Genomic DNA, 20,013 nt, shown 5'->3' with positions numbered 1-20,013 from the left:
CGATTCAGGCTTTGAAACCCCCGCATCCCCGCTAGACGCACCCACGCGGTCCTGGGAGCGATTCTTCGTGCCCTCGCCCTCCGACGCCATAAGCCACGTGGAGACCGATCGGGGAATCCCCTGCCCGCTACAAAAGGTAAAAATTACCTGCTCCTCACTCCGAGCTGTAACGAACCGGTGTCCCAGTGAGCAGCTGCAATAAACGCTGATATAAACGTTGAAATAAACGCCCTTAAAGGACGTCCCAAAATTTTTTTGTTTGTTTTTTAACGGAGCCAGCGGGAGGGGGGGAGAAAAGGAGGGACCTGGCACCACCAGGTTTGCACTTGCTCAAGAAGAGCCCTCAACCCCAGGTACTCAACAAAACCTAAGAATTAGGCCTGGAGACCTAGCCAGAGCTGCTGCTGTGTGTGACCACCACCTGCTGAGATAGAGAACATACTGAGGAGTTTCTGGCAGCACATGACCACATATAGGGAGGCAAAAGGATTGCTCTCTATCAGTGTTGCCAGGTGGGCGGTTTTACCGGCCAATTGGGCGGTTTTCCGCGACCCGCCGCGGGAAATTTTTGCCCGCGGCGGGTTGCGGTTTTTTGGGCTGTTTTTGGCCTTCAGGGCGGTTTTTTCGGCCGCGGGGGGCGGGGTTAGTGACGTTTTGGGTGGGGTTAATGACGTTTTGGGCGGGGTTAGTGACGTGGGAGGCGGGGCCGATGACGGGGAGGCGGGGCCGATGACGTGGAGGCGGGGCCGATGACGGGGAGGCGGGGCCGGTGACGTGGGAGGCGGGGCCGGTGACGGCGGGGGCGGGGTTGATGACGGCGGGGGTGGGGGTGATGACGCGGGGGTGGGGGTGTCAGGGGCGGGGTTTGTGTTTGGGCGGGTTTTGGGCTGTTTTTTGGGCTCCATCGGGCTGGAAAAAAATTTTCCACCTGGCAACCCTGCTCTCTATCTCTACCTGCTGGTAGATAGACACAACCCACCAGTCTATGGATTGATCAGCATGATGATATGGAATTAATAGATATAAACTCTGATTTTCATAACATGATGTCTGTTTTATGTCCCTTTGCCAGGAGAAAAAAAATTCTGAATGAATATAATACATGCCAGGGTAGCCCCTACTTCCGTATGCTGCACAAGCTGTCATGTTTGAAAGTATAAGTGAGATTAAATAAAAATGCTACCAACAATAAAGAACGACAACGCGGATGCAACAGCTGCTCAAAGGTTTACTTATTTTGTTTTGAGTGTACGCAGAACGACGGCTGCGCGTACATTAATCTAAGTGGCTTCAACGTTTTGGCGTCATTCATGCCGTGTCCTGTTCTCTCAAACCTCTTTGTTCTGTCCTTCCCTAGCGACCTTTCGGTTTATCATGAGGACGCTCTCCTGCCTGGAAACCGTTGTCATGGAGAGCAAGAACTGCCCAACCAATACAGTGTGTGAAGGAAGGAATAGATTGGTCGAGTAGAGCGATTCCGAACGGTGCAGAAAGCGGTCAGACCTAGAGCGGACATAACAGCTGGAGCCGGTTCCGATTTCCGATCGTGGGTTTGCCTGTAGGCTCGGTTGTAAGTTTGCTTCCAGGTCCTGCTCGCAGTTCGGGTGTGGGTCTTTCTCCAGACTTATTATCTGGTGTACTTCAAAGTTTCCCTTCGTCTCTGGCCCCAAGTGCTATCTGTGCTCCTATTTTAGGATCCAGCAGGGTTTCGTTTTCATCGAGTTCCATGTCGGCTCCGGATTATGATTCCTTCTCGCATGCGGCTCCAGGGTCTACTATGGACTTGCCTCCCGGTTTTTCTTTTCTGGCTCCAGGCTTTGTTCCAGGTTCGACTACGACACTAACTACAAATGCTCAAGAATTATCGGTTCAAAATGCGAAAGCTTTTTTGTTGAAGACCAGCACCCAATCTGGTCTTAATCTGTAAGTGTGTTATGAGCAGTACTTTTTTGGAACCAAGGAAATTTGATTATACTAGGAGCACACAATAGTAAATTTAAAACAAATCGGAGAAAATATTTAATTACACTTTGGAAACTTTGGAATTTGTTGTCAGAAAATGTAGTAAAAGCAGTTAGCTTAATATGGTGTTTAAAGAAGGTTTGGATAGCTTTCTAAAAGAAAAGTCTATATGCCATTATTAAGATGGACTTGGAGGAGAAAATCCACTGCTTATTTTTAGGATAAGCAGCATAAAATGTATTGTACTGTTTTTGGATCTTGCCAGGTACTTGTAACCTGGATTGGCCACTGTTGGAAACAGAACGCTGGGCTTGATGGAACCTTTGGTCTGTCCCAGTATGGTAACACTTATGTACTTATGAATTTATTTAATTACTAGTAAAAAAGGCCCGTTTCTGACACAAATGAAACGGGCACTAGCAAGGTTTTCCTCGGATCCCCTGCAGCCACCCATGTCCAGCGACCCTCCTCTCTCCCTGTGCCCACTGCAGCCACCCATGTCCAGTGCCCCCCTGCAGCCACCCATGTCCAGCGACCCTTCTCTCTCCCCTGCCCCCGCTCAAGCCACCCATGTCCAGGAACCCTCCTCTGGACATGGATCAGCTGTGAGGCATGTTTTGTTTTTTTCCCCTCGGGGTCAGAAGTTGACATCATAATGGCTACGGTGATGTCAGCCTGATCTACGGAGCCTAGCAGACCAACTTGGAATAAACCACGGTCCCAGGCAGCAAGTCAGAACGTTGGAGGGAGAATTATTATATAGGATGTTGATTACTGTCTTTATGTCCTCTGCTGCTCTCTACAGGTATGATCACCTAGGCAGGGTACTGACCCGGATCCTGAATGAGCGTCCGGACAATGTGGTGGACTTCTTTGAGGACATAAGCAAGGAAATGAAGTGGTTGCTGTTCCACAAAAAGATGGACTCTCTACGAGACCAGTATGCTGTTCGCGAAACCTATGAGCTGGCGGAGAAGCACAAGGCACTCTTTCTGAGAGCAGGTGGAGAAGAACAGGAAGCAGAGGAGGAAATGGTGAGCTTTAAGCACTTATAGTCCAGGAATAAAATCTTTTGTGGTATTAGGCAGAAGTTAATAGATGGCTGATATCTTGTATACTATTTATCTAAAACACTTTGCTTTCAGTTCCTATTAACTTCTAGAACGAGTATTTGTATTGTGCATAGTAGAGCTTTAAAAATCACGTTGGTTTTTAGGATATTCACCTTCATTAGACATTGGATGAATCTACCTGTACTGCTTGCATTCTATACAAAATTTATTTTATACATATTTGTGGTGGATATGCTAACAGTTTGATTGGTTGAGGGATCACTAGGACAGGTTTGGGAAGCCCTGATATATGTATCGGGAGTTAACAAAACAGAAACTCAGAGTGCTCAGCCTCCTTTACCTAATCCACACAGAAGAACGTAAGTATTGCCATACTGGGATAGACCGAAGGTTCATCAAGCCCAGCATCCTGTTTCCAACAGTGGCCAATCCAGGTTACAAGTACCTGCAAATTCCCAAAACAGTACAATACATTTTATGCTGCTTATTCTAGAAATAAGCAGTGTATTTTCTCCAAGTCCATCCTAATTAAGAAGATATCTTATAGGAAGCTATCCAAACCTTTTTTAAACCCCGCTAAACTAACTGTTTTTACTACATTCTTTCAACGAATTCCAGAGTTTAATTACACATTGAGTGAGGAAATATTTTCTCCAATTCATTTTAAATTTACTACTTTGTAGCTTCATTGCGTTTCCCCCCTTGTCCTAGTATTTTTGGAAAGAGTAAGCAAGTGATTCACATCTACCTGTTCTACTCCACTCATTATTTTATACACCTCTATCATATCTACCCTCGGCCGTCTTTTCTCCAAGCTGAAGAGCCCTAGCTTCTTTAGCCTTTCCTCATAGGGAAGTCATCCCATCCCCTTTTTCGTTTTCATTGCCCTTCTCTGTACCTTTTTTTTAATACCACTATCAAAAAAGATAGAGATGCGGTGACCAGAATTGCACACAATATTCGAGGTGCAGTTGCACCATGGAGCGATACAAAGGCATTATAATATAAGTACATAAGAACATAATTTGCCATACTGGGGCAGACCGAAGGTCCATCAAGCCTAGCATCCTGTTTCCAACAGCAGCCAATCTAGGTCACAAGTAACCTGCAAGATCCCAAAACAGTACAACACATTTTATGCAGCTTATCCTAGAATTAATCAATAGATTTTTCCAAAGGCCATTTTAATAATGGTTTATGGACTTTCCTTTTTAAACCCTGCCAAGCTAACTGCTTTTACTACATTCTCTGGCAACGAATTTCAGAGTTTAATTACACGTTGAGTGAAGAAATATTTTCTCCGATTCGTTTTTAAATGTACTACTTCGTAAACATCATTGCGTGCCCCCTTAGTCCTAGTATTTTTAGAAAGAGTAAACAATCGATTCACGTCTACTCGTTCCATTCCACTCATTATTTTATAGACCTCTAGCATATCTCCCCTCAGCCGTCTCTTCTCCAAGCTGAAGAGCCCTAGCCGCTTTAGCCTTTTCTCATAGGAAAGTCGTCTCATCCCCTTTATCATTTTCGTTGCCCTTCTCTGCACCTTTTCTAATTCTACCATATCTTTTTTGAGATGCGGTGACCAGAATTGAACACAATATTCCATATCATCAAGCAGATCCATAGACTGGTGGGTTGTGTCCATCTACCAGCAGGTGGAGATAGAGAGCAATCTTTTGCCTCTCTATATGTGGTCATGTGCTACCAGGAAATCCTCAGTATTCTCTCTTTTCTAGCAAGTGTGTGGTCACACGCAGCAGCTCTGGCTTGGTCTCCACGCCTATTTACTTAGGCTTTGTTGAGTACCTGGGGTTGAGGGCTCTTCGTGAGCAAGTGCAAACCTGGTGGTGCCAGGTCCCTCCTTTGCTCCCCCCTCCCGCTGGCTCCGTAAAAAAACAAAACATAACAATCTTGAAGCAGAAAAGATTTTACTTGCAGTTGCTCACTGGGACACAATTCGTTGCAGCTCGGAGCAAGAAGCAGGTAATTTTACCTTTTCCTAGCGGGCAGGGGGTTCCTCGAACGTTTCCCTCGTGGATCATGGCGTCGGTAAGGGTGCGAAAAAGCGCTTCCCGGACTGCGATCGCGCGGCTAGTGGGGAGGCGCGGGGATCTGAGGCAGAGAAGCCCTTTTTGGGCGCCCTTCCGGACTTTGCTGATTTAGCCGTTTTTTCCGCTGGGGCATCGGCAGCCTTTCCTGCCTTAGGCGCCCATCCCCCAATGTCCGCCCTTCCGACGTCGGCCGCCCATGCAGCTCGGATGGCCTCTGGTATGGCCACCTTTGCGTTGGGCGGCGGTAAGAAGATGGCGAAGTTTAAGCGCCATGCTTCCTGCGCGGCTCCTTCACGGAGTGACGCGCCAGACGCCATTTTGGATGCGCAGCGCGCCTCTCCCCTGCTCTATGGAGTGGAGAGTTCCTCTAGGGCTTTTGGCCCAGGTTGCAGAGGTGCACAAACAGGGGGGTTTCTCTCCCGAGTTTATTTTGTTGCTGCATCAGGCCTTTCAACTGCAAAACGCTGCTCCTGCTGCCCTGTCAGATATGGGGGAAGAGGCTTCCCTGATCAAGCGCCCTCGGGTGGATCTTCAGGTCTTGGGGGACTCTGTCTCCTCTGATGTAGATGAGGGCAGCGTTTCTGAGTTCTCCCAAAGGTCTCTAGGGGATTCTTTAGAGGAGGCTGATCCTCGCCCTGATGGGGGAGATGACCCCTCTGCAGCGCGGCTTTTTCACTCAGAGGAATTGCCTAACCTGTTAGTTCAGGCTATGAGCATCTTGAGTATTTCCTCTCCGGAGCAAGGCCCTCCTTCAGCCTCGGCGGGTTCCGCTATTATGTTGGGAACCAAGTGCCCTTCCAGGACCTTCCACATCCATGAAGCCATGAAAACTCTTAATTTCGGCTCAGTGGGATTCTCCCGAGGCGAGCCTCAAGGTAGCCAGGGCCATGATTCGTCTGTGCCCTCTGCCAGAGGGTGAACAGGAGGCCTTGCGCTGGCCGGCAGTGGACTCTCTAATCACTGCTGTGACAGAAAAGACGGCTTTGCCGGTGGAAGGTGGCTCTGCCCTTAAGGATTCACAGGACAGGAAATTGGAAGCGGCCTTAAAGTTAGCCTTTGAAGCGGCCGCCTTGAGTTTGCAGGCCTCGGTTTGCGGCTCCTGTGTGGCCAGGGCATGCCTGACGGTGGTGCAGCAGGCCTCCCCCTCGGATCCTTCCTTGAGGGCAGATTGGCTGGTCCTGGAGTCAGGCTTGGCTTACTTGGCAGACTACAGTCCGCCTTGCCAGGATGAGCAGGTAGACACAGAAATGATAAAAGAAATCAGAGACGCGAACAAAATGGGCAATGTGATAATAATGGGTGACTTCAATTATCCAAATATAGACTGGGTAAATGTAACATCCGGACACGCTACAGAGATACAATTCCTTGATGAAATCAAGGACAGCTTTATGGAGCAACTGGTGCACGAGCCGACGAGAGAAGGAAAAATTCTAGACTTGGTCCTTAGTGGAGCGCACGATCTGGTGAGGGACGTTATGGTAATGGGGCCGCTTGATAACAGTGACCATAATATGATCAGTTTTGATATCGACCTTGAAGTAACTGTACACAGAAAGTCAAATACGTTAGCGTTTAACTTTAAAAAAGGAGACTATGATAAAATGAGAAGAACGGTAAAAATAAAACGTAGGGGGGCAACTGAGAGAGTAAAAACTGTACAACAGGCGTGGACGCTGTTCAAAAATACCATCCTGAAGGCCCAGGCCATACATATTCCGCAAATTAGAAAAGAAAGACGGAAGTCCAAAAGACACCCGGCCTGGTTGAAAAGTGAGGTGAAGGAAGCTATTAGGGCTAAAAGAAACGCCTTCAGAAAATGGAAGAAGGAACCGTCTGAAAATAACAAGAAACAGCATAAGGAGTGTCAAAGCAAATGCAAGGCGCAGATTAAGAAGGCCAAGAGGGAGTATGAAAAAAAGATAGCATTAGAGGCAAAAAAACATAGTAAAATTTTTTTTCGGTATATTAAAGCAGGAAGCCGGCAAAAGAATCGGTTGGGCCGCTGGATGACCGAGGGGTAAAAGGGGGCGATCAAGGAAGACAAAGACGTAGCGGAGAGACTGAATGAATTCTTTGCTTCGGTCTTCACCGAGGAAGATTTGGGTGGGATACCGGTGTCGGAAATGGTATTTCAAGCGGACGAGTCGGAGAAACTTACTGACTTCACGGTAAACCTGGAGGACGTAATGGGGCAGTTCGGCAAACTGAAGAGTAGCAAATCTCCTGGACCGGATGGTATTCATCCTAGAGTACTGATAGAACTGAAAAACGAGCTTGCGGAGCTACTGCTAGTGATATGCAACTTATCCTTAAAATCGAGCGTGGTACCGGAAGATTGGAGGGTGGCCAATGTAATGCCCATTTTTAAAAAAGGCTCCAGGGGAGATCCGGGAAATTATAGACCGGTGAGTCTGACGTCGGTGCCTGGGAAAATGGTAGAGGCTATTATTAAAAACAAAATTACAGAGCACATCCGAGGACATGGATTACTGAGACCAAGTCAGCATGGCTTTTGTGTGGGGAAATCTTGCCTGACCAATTTACTTCAATTCTTTGAAGGAGTGAACAAACATGTGGACAAAGGGGAGTCGGTTGATATTGTGTATCTGGATTTTCAAAAGGCGTTTGACAAGGTACCTCATGAAAGGCTACAGAGGAAATTGGAGGGTCATGGGATAGGAGGAAATGTCCTATTGTGGATTAAAAACTGGTTGAAGGATAGGAAACAGAGAGTGGGGTTAAATGGGCAGTATTCACAATGGAGAAGGGTAGTTAGTGGGGTTCCTCAGGGGTCCGTGCTAGGACCGCTGCTTTTTAATATATTTATAAATGATTTAGAGAAGGGAGTAACTAGCGAGGTAATTAAATTTGCTGATGACACAAAGTTATTCAAAGTCGTTAAATCGCGACAGGATTGTGAAAAATTACAAGAGGACCTTACGAGACTGGGAGACTGGGCGGCTAAATGGCAGATGATGTTTAATGTGAGCAAGTGCAAGGTGATGCATGTGGGAAAAAAGAACCCGAATTATAGCTACGTCATGCAAGGTTCCACGTTAGGAGTTACGGACCAAGAAAGGGATCTGGGTGTCGTCGTCGATAACACACTGAAACCTTCTGCTCAGTGTGCTGCTGCGGCTAAGAAAGCGAATAGAATGTTGGGTATTATTAGGAAAGGTATGGAAAACAGGTGTGAGGATGTTATAATGCCGTTGTATCGCTCCATGGTGCGGACCGCACCTTGAGTATTGTGTTCAATTCTGGTCGCCGCATCTCAAGAAAGATATAGTAGAATTGGAAAAGGTGCAGCGAAGGGCGACTAAAATGATAGCGGGGATGGGACGACTTCCCTATGAAGAAAGACTAAGGAGGCTAGGGCTATACAGCTTGGAGAAGAGACGGCTGAGGGGAGACATAATAGAGGTATATAAAATAATGAGTGGAGTGGAACAGGTGGATGTGAAGCTTCTGTTCACGCTTTCCAAAAATACTAGGACTAGGGGGCATGCGATGAAACTACAGTGTAGTAAATTTAAAACAAATCGGAGAAAATCTTTCTTCACCCAACGTGTAATTAAACTCTGGAATTCGTTGCCGGAGAAAGTGGTGAAGGCGGTTAGCTTAGCAGAGTTTAAAAAGGGGTTGGACGGTTTCCTAAAGGACAAGTCCATAAACCGCTACTAAACGGACTTGGAAAAATCCAAAATTCCAGGAATAATATGTATAGAATGTTTGTACGTTTGGGAAGCTTGCCAGGTGCCCTTGTCCTGGATTGGCCGCTGTCGTGGACAGGATGCTGGGCTCGATGGACCCTTGGTCTTTTCCCAGTATGGCATTACTTATGTACTTGCTGTATGATGTTTTGAGAGCCTCGGCTAAAGGTATGTCTCAGACAGTCTCTGCCCGTCGATGGCTATGGCTTAACCATTGGTCAGCTGACCATGCCTTTGAACCACTGTGTATCTCAGAGACTACTCATATGTTCAGCTTCACGATCAGACTTTGAAGCTCCGTAATTCACCTTTCCACCCAGTCTAATCAGTGCTTGTTATTCTCTCCTTTTGCCTGCCCGCCCTACTGAGGTTGGCACCGAGGCGGGCCCGATGATAAACAGTCACCCATAGGAGGGAATTAGTAGGTAGACAAACCTTTATGCTGCTGTGATCTTCAGTGGTTTGCAAGCGCTGTATGGAAGACAGAAGACCGTTAGACTGGGCCGCGCATCCCCCCATGGTGCTCAGCTGATCGGACGGCTCCTCTCAACGTGCCGCACAGGCGTCCCGCTGTTCACGGACCGGGTGGTCAGCCAATCGGTCGGCTCCTCTCAGAGTGCTGCTCAGGCGTTCCGCTCTTCACAGCTCGGGTGATCAGCCGCTTTTACCAACATTTTACCAGACTGCCACTCAGGCAAGGGCCACCCTACCCATCCAGAGGGGTCTGAGGTGAGGCTGGGAGTCCGTGCAGTGGTATGCAAGGTGTAGGGCGGACGCCAGTCAGATTACCTGCGGTGTGCTGCGGGGTTGATGGCACCACTGCTTGATCGGCAATGCCAGGGGGGAGTCCGGTTGTTGTGTGCTGAGCTAGGGCCCCATTGGGCCTAATATGATGGGAGGCTGAGATCGACCAACAGGGGTGGCTCGGTCCGGATGGATTACCTGGGGTTGGCTGGGTATGGCCGTATTTCTTACAAGTTATCAATTCTGTCCTGATTCGGGTCAAGAGTTTGGTGGTCCCAAGTGGTCTCAAGTCTCAAATAGTCCTATTTTTCCGGCCGAAATCCGAATTGGGTCCTTGGAGCTGTGTGCTTACGCGTCTTTCTAGTCGGCAGATCTGAGAACAGCCCTATAGGACTGCAGGCTGTCAAAGTATGATAAAAGCAAGTGCGGACAGCATGCAGAGCGTGGTTAAATAGTGAAGTGAAGGAAGCTATTAGAGCTAAAACAAAATCTTTCAGAAAATGGAAGAAGGAACTGACTGAAAATAATAAGAAACGGCACAAGGAATGTCAAGTCAAATACAAAGCGCTGATAAGGAAAGCAAAGAGGGACTTCGAAAAAAAGATTGCGTTGTAGGCAAAACACATAGTAAAACTTTTTTTAGGTATATTAAAAGCAGGAAGCCGGCAAAAGAATTGGTTGGACCACTAGATGACCAAGGAGTAAAAGGGGCAATCAGGGAAGACAAAGCCGTAGCGGAGAGATTAAATGAATTCTTTGCTTCGGTCTTCACCAAGGAAGATTTGGGTGGGATACCGGTGCCGGAAATGGTATTCGAAGCTGAAGAATCGGAGAAACTTAATGAATTCTCTGTAAACCTGGAGGATGTAATGGGGCAGTTCTACAAACTGAAGAGTAGCAAATCTCCTGGACCGGATGGTTGTTCATTCCAGAGTATTGATAGAACTGAAAAATGAGCTTGTAGAGCTATTGTTAGAAATATGTAATTTATTCTTAAAATTGAGCGTGGTACTGGAAGATTGGAGGGTGGCCAATGTAACACTGATTTTTAAAAAAGGTTCCAGAGGAGATCAGAGAAATTATAGACCGGTGAGTCTGACGTCGGTGCCGGGCAAAATGGTAGAGGCTATTATTAAGAACAAAATTACAGAGCATATTCAAAAGCATGGATTAATGAGACAAAGTCAACATGGATTTAGTGAAGGGAAATCTTGCCTCACCAATCTACTACATTTCTTTGAAGGGGTGAACAAACATGTGGATAAAGGGGAGCCAGTTGATATTGTGTATCTGGATTTTCAGAAGGCGTCTGACAGAGTACCTCATGAAAGACTCCAGAGGAAATTGGAGAGTCATGGGATAGGTGGTAGTGTTCTATTGTGAATTAAAAACTAATTAAAAGATAGAAAACAGAGAGTAGAGTTAAATGGTCAGAATTTTCAATGGAGAAGGGTAGTTAGTGGGGTTCTATGAATACAATCAAACTGAACAAAAGCAGTGTGCTAGAGCTAGAACAGTAACCTAATACCAAAAAAACGCTCTAGCAAAATTACCAAATTGGTGCTTGTTTGTAAAAAATGGAGAAAAGCCCTCAGAAAAACCGTAGGCTGAATTGCCAATGGGTTTAGAGCGTGGTTAAAGCTTGTGCCAGCTTTTAACACATGCTACAGTTCGATCACTGGGCAAAAAAACTCCATTTAGAAAACAGGGCTCATGAAAATTTATTATTGCCTCAAATTAATTTATAAAGACACAAAAGAATTTTTCTCTTTTTCTGAATATTTTTGTGAAAAGATATTAACGCATCAGCATATCAAAAAAGGAACACTTAGCTTTCTAGTGTGTTAAGACCAGGCACTCATCACTGTCCGTTCTACGGGAACCCGTTTCGCCTAGAAACGTGGCTTCTTCAGGAACGGAGTGCTGTTGAAATATGCTGGGAATCTATGATAGATAAAAGTCAAAACATAATCACAGAATGAAAGAAAAAGATATGGTCAATGCACACCAAAAACTCACACCATGGTCTAAGTTACTTTTAGCCAGACGTCTGCAATGCTTCAAAATGGCGCCTTGGCGTCCACGTACGATCAGCTGACTGAAATACTGTCATGCACGTTACGTATCGGGCGTTAGTAAAAATAATGCCAATCAATGGCGTTGTTAAGCCCGATAGGTTCCATGGTGTTAAGTTCAAAGATCCACCTAGCCTCCCTTCTTAATAGAGTCAATTTCCGATTGCCTCCTCTGTGATGTTTTCCCACTTGATCTAAAACTGAGCAACGTAAATCTTCAAATTTGTGATTTAAAGAAATACAGTGTTGCACAATAGGTTGTTTGACAGCAGACCTGCGGATGTTGGATCTATGTTCCATGATTCTAACTTTCAAAGGTCTTGTTGTCATGCCGATGTAAGTCTTATTGCAAGGACAACAAAGAGAATATATAACGTTGCTCAGTTTTAGTAAATTTAAACGAATCAGAGAAAATATTTCTTTACTCAACGTGTAATTAAACTCTGGAATTCGTTGCCAGAGAATGTGGTAAAGGCGGTTAGCTTAGCGAGGTTTAAAAAAGGTTTTTACAGCTTCCTAAAGGAAAAGTGAGAGTGAGACTGGGTGCGAGTGTGTCTGTCAGAGAGAGAGTGTGTGCCAGGGGCCCCCCCTCCCTCCCAGTTCCAGGGTCGCCCCCCTCCCTCTGAGTTTCAGGATCCCCCTTCCCTCCGAGTTTCAGGGTTTCCCCCCTCCCTCCAAGTTTCAGGGTCTCCCTCCGAGTTCCAGGGTCCCCTCCCTCCGAGTTTCAGGGTCCCTCCCTCCCTCCTTGTTTCAGGGTCCCTCCCTCCGAGTTTCAGGGTCCCTGCCTCCCTCCGAGTTTCAGGGTCCCCCTCTCCCTCCGAGTTTGAATTCCATTACCGTTTTCATTTCCACCACCTCCTGCAGGAAGGCATTCCACATCCTTTTCTGAGTCAGTTGAGGACTGGTTGAGGGGCCCGGTGGGCTACAGGGTACATCTGGTGGTGCCAGGTCCCTCCCTTCCTCCCCTTTTGCTCCTTTTTCGCTGGGCTCTCCTGTTGGATTAAAATCTCCTGCCTCTTTCTTTTTAAAAAACAAAACAAACAAAAAAAAACATATTGGGTAGTGGTTTCCCCAGTCAGGCACAGCAGTTTCCTGCTTGTGGCAGCTAGCAGGGCATCTGGGCTGTGGGGCCGATTGTTGTCAGCACTGGGTTCTCTCCTGCACCAGAATCTGTAAGTACTGGTGCATGGCTGCTGAAAATGTGAAGCGCTGCTCCCAGTGTGGTGGCCAGAGATTGGCATTGGGAGTAACATAGTAGATGACGGCAGAAAAAGACCTGCACGGTCCATCCAGTCTGCCCAACAAGATAATTCATATGTGCTGTTTTGTGTATACCTTACCTTGATTTGTATCTGTCATTTTCAGGGCACAGACCGTATAAGTCTGCCCAGCACTAGCCCCGCCTCCCAACCACCAGCCCCTTGATTTGTATCTGTTTCAGGGCACAGACCGTATAAGTCTGCCCAGCACTAACCCAGCCTCCCAACCACCAGCCCCGCCTCTGCCATCCAATCTCCGCTAAGCTCCTGAGGATCCCTTCCTTCCGAACAGGATTTCAGGGTCCCTGCCTCCCTTCCTCCGAGTTTCAGGGTCCCCCTCTCCCTCTGAGTTTGAATTCCATTACCATTTTCATTTCCACCACCTCCTGCAGGAAGGCATTCCACATCCTTTTCTGAGTCAGTTGAGGACGGGTTGAGGGGCCCGGTGGGCTACAGGGTACATCTGGTGGTGCCAGGTCCCTCCCTTCCTCCCCTTTTGCTCCTTTTTCGCTGGGCTCTCCTGTTGGATTAAAATCTCCTGCCTCTTTCTTTTTAAAAAACAAACAAACAAAAAAAACATATTGGGTAGTGGTTTCCCCAGTCAGGCACAGCAGTTTCCTGCTTGTGGCAGCTAGCAGGGCATCTGGGCTGTGGGGCCGATTGTTGTCAGCACTGGGTTCTCTCCTGCACCAGAATCTGTAAGTACTGGTGCATGGCTGCTGAAAATGTGAAGCGCTGCTCCCAGTGTGGTGGCCAGAGATTGGCATTGGGAGTAACATAGTAGATGACGGCAGAAAAAGACCTGCACGGTCCATCCAGTCTGCCCAACAAGATAATTCATATGTGCTGTTTTGTGTATACCTTACCTTGATTTGTATCTGTCATTTTCAGGGCACAGACCGTATAAGTCTGCCCAGCACTAGCCCCGCCTCCCAACCACCAGCCCCTTGATTTGTATCTGTTTCAGGGCACAGACCGTATAAGTCTGCCCAGCACTAACCCAGCCCCGCCTCTGCCATCCAATCTCCGCTAAGCTCCTGGGGATCCCTTCCTTCCAAACAGGATTCCATTATGTTTATCCCACGCATGTTTGAATTCCGTTACTGTTTTCATCTCCACCACCTCCCGCAGGAGGGCATTCCAAGCATCCACCACTCTCTCCGTGAAAAAAATACTTCCTGACATTTTTCTTGAGTCTGCCCCCCTTTAATCTCATTTCATGTCCTCTAGTTCTGCCGCCTTCCCATCTCCGGAAAAGGTTCGTTTGCGGATTAATACCTTTCAAATATTTGAACGTCTGTATCATATCACCCCTGTTTCTCCTTTCCTCCAGGGTATACATGTTCAGGTCAGCAAGTCTCTCCTCATATGTCTTGTAACGCAAATCCCATACCATTCTTGTAGCTTTTCTTTGCACCACTTCAATTCTTTTTACATTCTTAGCAAGATACAGCCTCCAAAACTGAACACAATACTCCAGGTGGGGCCTCACCAACAACTTATACAGGGGCATTAAAACCTCTTTTCTTCTGCTGGTCACACCTCTCTCTCTATACTGTCTGTGGTGTGTGTTAACAGCCCTTCGCGAGAGGCTCCTTTGGACACTGTTCCTTCTCTGTTCTGGTCCAGGTCAGTGATTGAGCTGCTGGGGGAGGTTTTGGCCAGCTCCGCAGACCTGAGTTCATCACGCAGTATTGGTAGCCGCCATTTTGGATGAATCACCACATACCACTCTGGGTGACGCAGTGATAGAATTGCTGTGGGGAGCAACCATTCATCTGCAGAGGGCTCAGCTGTTGCGTGCACGGCAGGGAGCGTGGATAAGCTGGACACCTTTGTGGTCCTCCTTCCCATCGCCATCCCCACTCTGCCCACTCCCAGGACAGCCCCGCCCCCCAGGGGTGTGGCCACAATGGCTACAGTGACGTCAGCCTGAGCTACGGAGCCTAGCAGATCAACTCCGAAGAAGCCACGGACACAGGCAGCAAGACGCATAGAACGTTGGAGGTGAGAATTATTGTATTTATTTATTTATGGCATTTATATCCCACAATATTCCCGCCCACGGGCAGGCTCAATGTGGCGTACAATAGTCTATTAAGCAAACAGTAGTACAAAATACAGTATACAAGGTCGCAAGAGGGAAAGAGAAATAACTGAGGAGGGAAAGGGAAAGAGGAGAGGTGATAATTTATCGCTGAGGTAGTCATGGATCAAAAGGATGTGGCGCCAGACGGGCTCACAGCATATGCTCTGCCAAAAAGGAAGGTCTTGAGTCGCTTCTTGAAGGTCAGGTGATCTGGAGTGAGTTTGACCTCTTGAGGTAGCCCGTTCCACGAGTGCTGAGATAAGAGAAAGAGGAAGCATAGACGGTCTTATATTTGAGACCACTAAAAGCTGGGTAGTGGAGATTGAGGTACGAGCGAGCTGACCTTCGGGAGTTCCTGGGCGGCAGGTTAATAAGAGTGTCCATATAAGCAGAGGCTTCTCCATAGTTGATTTTGTGCACCAATGCGCTGATCTTGAAAGTGATGCAGTCCTTTACAGGAAGCCAGTGCAACCGCTCACACAGCGGTCTCGAACTTTCAAATCTCGATTTACCGAAGATGCGTCGAGCTGCTGTATTCTGAGCAGTTTGCAATTTTTTTAGGAGCATGCTTGTGCATCCCCCGTAGATACTGTTGCAGTAATCAAGACGGCTTATAACTGGAGACTGGACTAGGTTGCGGAATACTTCTCTAGGGAAGTAAGGTTGGATATGCTTAAGCCTCCAAAGAGAGAAGAACTTTTGCTTGACTGTAGAGTTCACATGCTGCTCCAGTGACAAAAATCTGTCAGCCATGACTCCCAAGATTTTTAGGGACTCCGAGATTGGCAGGACGAGCTCAGGAGTTATTAATGTAGGAGGCCTGAGTTTGTTATAGGGAGAGGAGAGAATCAAACAGTGTGTTTTCTCGGCGTTAAATTTGAATCGAAAAGAGTTGGCTCAGTCGAGCATGGTGTTAAAGCCTTGCCGAATCCTACAGGTTATTTCACTTAGGTCTTTCTCAAAAGGGATGAAGATAGTGATATCATCAGCATAGATAAATGGGTTAAGTCCCAGTTTGGAGAGAGCCGCTGCCAAAGGAATCAACATCATGTTGAAGAGGAGGAGGATATCTTACAATAGATGTATTTGTTTTTTTAGACCACATTTTTTGCTATCTGATGATTGGCTAGCGGTTGGAGTGACTGTGTTGTTAAAGGCAGGGTTTTTCTCTGCGTTTGACATTTGATATGTTGTGTAAATAGTGCTTAAGGAAGCGAAGCAAGAGTTTAAAGAATGTGAAGAAAACATAATGTGAATGATACTTTCCCTTGTTAGACCAAATGTTGATGCACAACTCCTGAGGAAGCCGTTTGAGTGAAACGGGTCTCGCCGCAGTCGGGTGTCAGTTAAGTGCTCGACCATTTTGTTATTTATAGCAACAATGATTTAGTTGCTGTTATATTATCAAAGAAAAAGATTTTTGTGACAAAATTGAAAGTGGGTTTCAGAAAAGTGCTTGACCCTTTTTCTGTTATTTACAAAATCAAGTACATAACAGTTACTGTGTCATTAAGGAAGAGTAATTTTAAAATAAGTGAAAAGAAAACAATATATTTAAAAAAAAATTGATTTAAATAAAGAATGAGTAAATCATAGAAATTATGAGGTTTTTTTTTATAGATCCATGATGAATACCACAACCCCAGTGAAAGATGTCAAAGTTGTAGTAGGTGTTTGGGTGTTTTGAGGTCTTTTCCTCGTTTTTAAAATTACATATCTTTGTATTACTACTGGATTCTTTTTGATGCAGTTTTAGGACAACATTGTTCTTATTGCCTGTTTCTGGTTTAAGTGAAGTTTAGCTGTGCAAGTCATATTAAGTTGACAGCATCAAATCTGAGTGGTGGTAACAATTTGAGCAGAAAGCAATTGTTTATCTTGTGGCAGGACTCCTTTGCATAGTTGTGTTTTTGTTCCTTTGAAAACAATAGTTACTACAGGACACATCTGGTAAGCTGCGCTTGTGTAATTATCTTGTTGTTGGATTTTACTCTGATTCTTCCATTCCCAAATCAGCTTGCCCCACTCTCGGCGGTGAGTTGTAGCTGTCCACCGGGGGTAATAGTATTACCCAAAGACATGGTAAGAAGGAGGATTATACTGATTCTTACAGGGATCTATGAATAAAACATATCAACAGATTAGTTACTCTCTCAAATAACATTTATTTGCTGGGACATACATCCATTTTTCCTTCCCGGACCAGAGGATCAGAACAGTATTATCTGCCCCTTGGGCAGTGATTTCAGCCGGTTGTGGGAGTCCATTCTCCTGGGTAACCTACACCTTTGCACCTACAGGTAAATCAGTGGATCCAAATCCTTTATCCCCCCATATGGTAAAGGTAGTTGGTGGATCCAATTTTACAATTCCAGATTGTAACACAGGTAAAATCAATAGCTGGACCTTGGTTATTAAGTACAACCTTTATTTCTCCTTGATAGTCTGCATCAATAATCCCTCCTAGAACTTGTATTCCTTTCACTGCTAAGCTTGACCGTGGGGCTATCAACCCAAAATATCCTGTGGGATAGCCACTCCTATTCCTGTATTTATTATCTGAATGTCCCTTTGTATCAACTTGACCATGTGTAGAGTATATAAATCTAGCCCTGCCGCTCCTGGAGTGGCTCTGTAGGACATCATGGCTCCTGCTACAATTTCCCAGTATCCTAATTGGTCATGTTTGGTAGCTAAATCTTGTAGGTTTGGAGTAACCATTTGCATTAGGGGTGTTTCTGCCTCCCCAATAGGTCAATTATTAAGTATCCTTATGGCCTCTACTAAATTTACTTTACAGTTTTTTCAATGATCTCCCTATTTTGCGCAATTGTTGTTTTAACAGACCATTTTAACAAACCATTCATTTGTTCAATTAAACTTGCTGCCTATGGATAATAAGGAATATGGAAAATCCAATATATATTATGGTCTGAGGCATATTGTTGTACTAATTGACCTCTAAATTGGGAACCATTATCAGTCTGAATTTTGAGAGGAATACCATAGTAAAGAGATATTAATTCTAAAGTTTTAATGGTGTTAGCTTGAGTAGCTCGCTTGCAAGGATGTGCAGTTAAATATCCAGAATAAGTATCTACTGCCGTGCACACATATTGACATCCTTGTGAATTAGGCAAAGGTCCCATATAATCCATTTGCCAGATCTGTCCAGGTAATTTTACCCTTTGTAATTGCCCCTTAGTCACGTGGGGAACAGATCGCATAGTCTGGTGCTGACAGACTGGACATTCGGCAATAACAGTTTTAATAACATCCATAGTTAAACTAATACCACAATCTTGCCCACCTGTAAGTGGCCTTTCCTCCCTAATGTTCACATTTCTGGTGCGCCCATGTTGCCAAACCTGAGCAATTATCTAGCTGTTCCACAGTTTCCACCTCGAGGGGTGTGATTTTACTTTGTTCATCACCAGCCGTGTTGTAAAGATGTTCTAGAGTATCACCCTTGCAATGGGCATCTACATGAAAAACAATAACATTAGTATTTTGTACATAATTCCAAATATCTTGCCACAATTCTGTGCCACACAAATCTTTGGTATTAATCTTCCAATTGTTTTTGTACCTCGTAAGTAGCCAAGTGGCTAATCCATTCGCCACAGACCATGAGTCAGTATATACATTGTCTCAAAATTTTGGTTTTCAAAGCCATATAGGCAGCATATAACTCTGCATATTGACTACTTCCTTGTCATCAAGCAGATGAAGCCATTACGTATGGGTTATGTCCATCAACCAGCAGGGGAGATAGAGAGCACTCAAACTTTCACAGTGCCCTCTTGGCCAGCTAGCTCCACTGCCTCTTCAGTATTCTCTATCTCCCTTAGCAGGGTGGCTGCAGCTTGTTCGAGCTCCAGAAAAATCTGCCGGGAGGTGGTTCCTGGCTTGCCAGTTGTTAACCGGGGTGTTGGAGGCTATAGCAGCTTCACTTTAAAGGCACATAGGTTAGCCCTTTCCCTGCCTTACCCATACCTCTGTGGATGTGGACATATTGCCTTGCTTTCCCTGTCCTTACCCACCAACAGTGGATGCAGGCATATAGGTTCGCCCTTTCCCTGCCTTTCCCCACTCATCTGAGCCTCCGGAGTCTTCAATACCTCTGCTTTCCTCACAGCTTAAAAAAAAAAAAAACAGTCGCGTCGCGTTTTTAAACGCAGAGACGTTGGAACAGAGGTTTTTGACCTCATTTTCAGCAGGATCGTAGTTCTACACTAGATCCTTTGAGGTAAGAGTGTTTTCCAACTCCTCCGGGGTGGGCCCGCGATCGGGGCGATTTTGGCGCGAAACCGCCATTTTGGATTTTACCGCCGTTTTTTGGCGATGGCTGCGGACAATGTAAAGCGCTGTTCCACTTGTGGCAAGCGCAAATCAGCAGCAGGGCTCTGTAAATCGTGCTGTATTGGCGTAGGAGCCGGCCCGAGCATGGCAAGCGATGTTTCTTCCCGCTCTGAGCTGGCAGCGGGCGCCATTTTGCTTACACCGCATGGTGCGGCCTCCGTGGACACGGAGAGACCTGAGCCGGGTGGGGCACCTCGAGATGAGGTTATTTCAGGAGTGGCTAGCACCGGACAGGATTTGGGTGCCCAGGGTGAGATTTTCTCCCCGGATTTTGTGCTTTTGCTGCATAAAGCATACATGATGAAAAGAGCCCTTCCTCAAGGGTCGCCTGAGGCTCCTCTGATTGCCCCCCCCCCCCCCCCCCCCGATGGATTCAGGCCTGGGACTGCCCAGTGAGGCTTTTTTCCCGGATGCTTGGCCTAAAGATAAGCGCAGAAGGGTTAATTCCCCTTCAGATTGTGGTGCACCTTTTTCCCCCCGTGGTCGGGGTGTGAGGATTCGGAGAACTCTGACAGACGTTCTTGGTCTGAGGAACCAGAGTCAGGTGCAGATTTACCACAGGATCTGGATGATCCCTCCGCGGTGAGGATTTTCCACCGTGATGAGCTGCCAGCGCTTATTTCAGATACCCTGCAGGCCCTCTTGATTGAAGATCCTGACAGTGGCATGGCCTCCTCGG

At 46.3% G+C, this 20,013-nt stretch overlaps 1 protein-coding gene across 2 annotated transcripts in view; it reads left to right on the top strand.

Moving 5' to 3' along the window:
* Window positions 1-1,469: 1,469 nt before the first annotated feature.
* The window catches only part of LOC115480781 (radial spoke head protein 6 homolog A-like), a 356,366-nt gene continuing 337,822 nt past the window's right edge, over window positions 1,470-20,013 (top strand). The window contains exons 1-2 of one of the 2 annotated variants that reach the window (XM_030219681.1): window positions 1,470-1,570; window positions 2,768-2,996. In XM_030219681.1, the coding sequence (XP_030075541.1) occupies window positions 2,856-2,996 (141 nt within the window). In that variant the 5' untranslated portion in view covers window positions 1,470-1,570; window positions 2,768-2,855. Of the gene's footprint in view, window positions 1,571-1,628; window positions 1,924-2,767; window positions 2,997-20,013 lie in introns of those variants that run through there. The other variant, XM_030219680.1, reaches the window with a different exon arrangement.

The sequence above is a fragment of the Microcaecilia unicolor genome, chromosome 11, assembly GCF_901765095.1.
Source record: "Microcaecilia unicolor chromosome 11, aMicUni1.1, whole genome shotgun sequence".
Classification (NCBI taxonomy): domain Eukaryota; kingdom Metazoa; phylum Chordata; class Amphibia; order Gymnophiona; family Siphonopidae; genus Microcaecilia; species Microcaecilia unicolor.
Note: the sequence above shows the minus strand (reverse complement) of the source record. Positions and strands in the feature narration are given on the sequence as shown.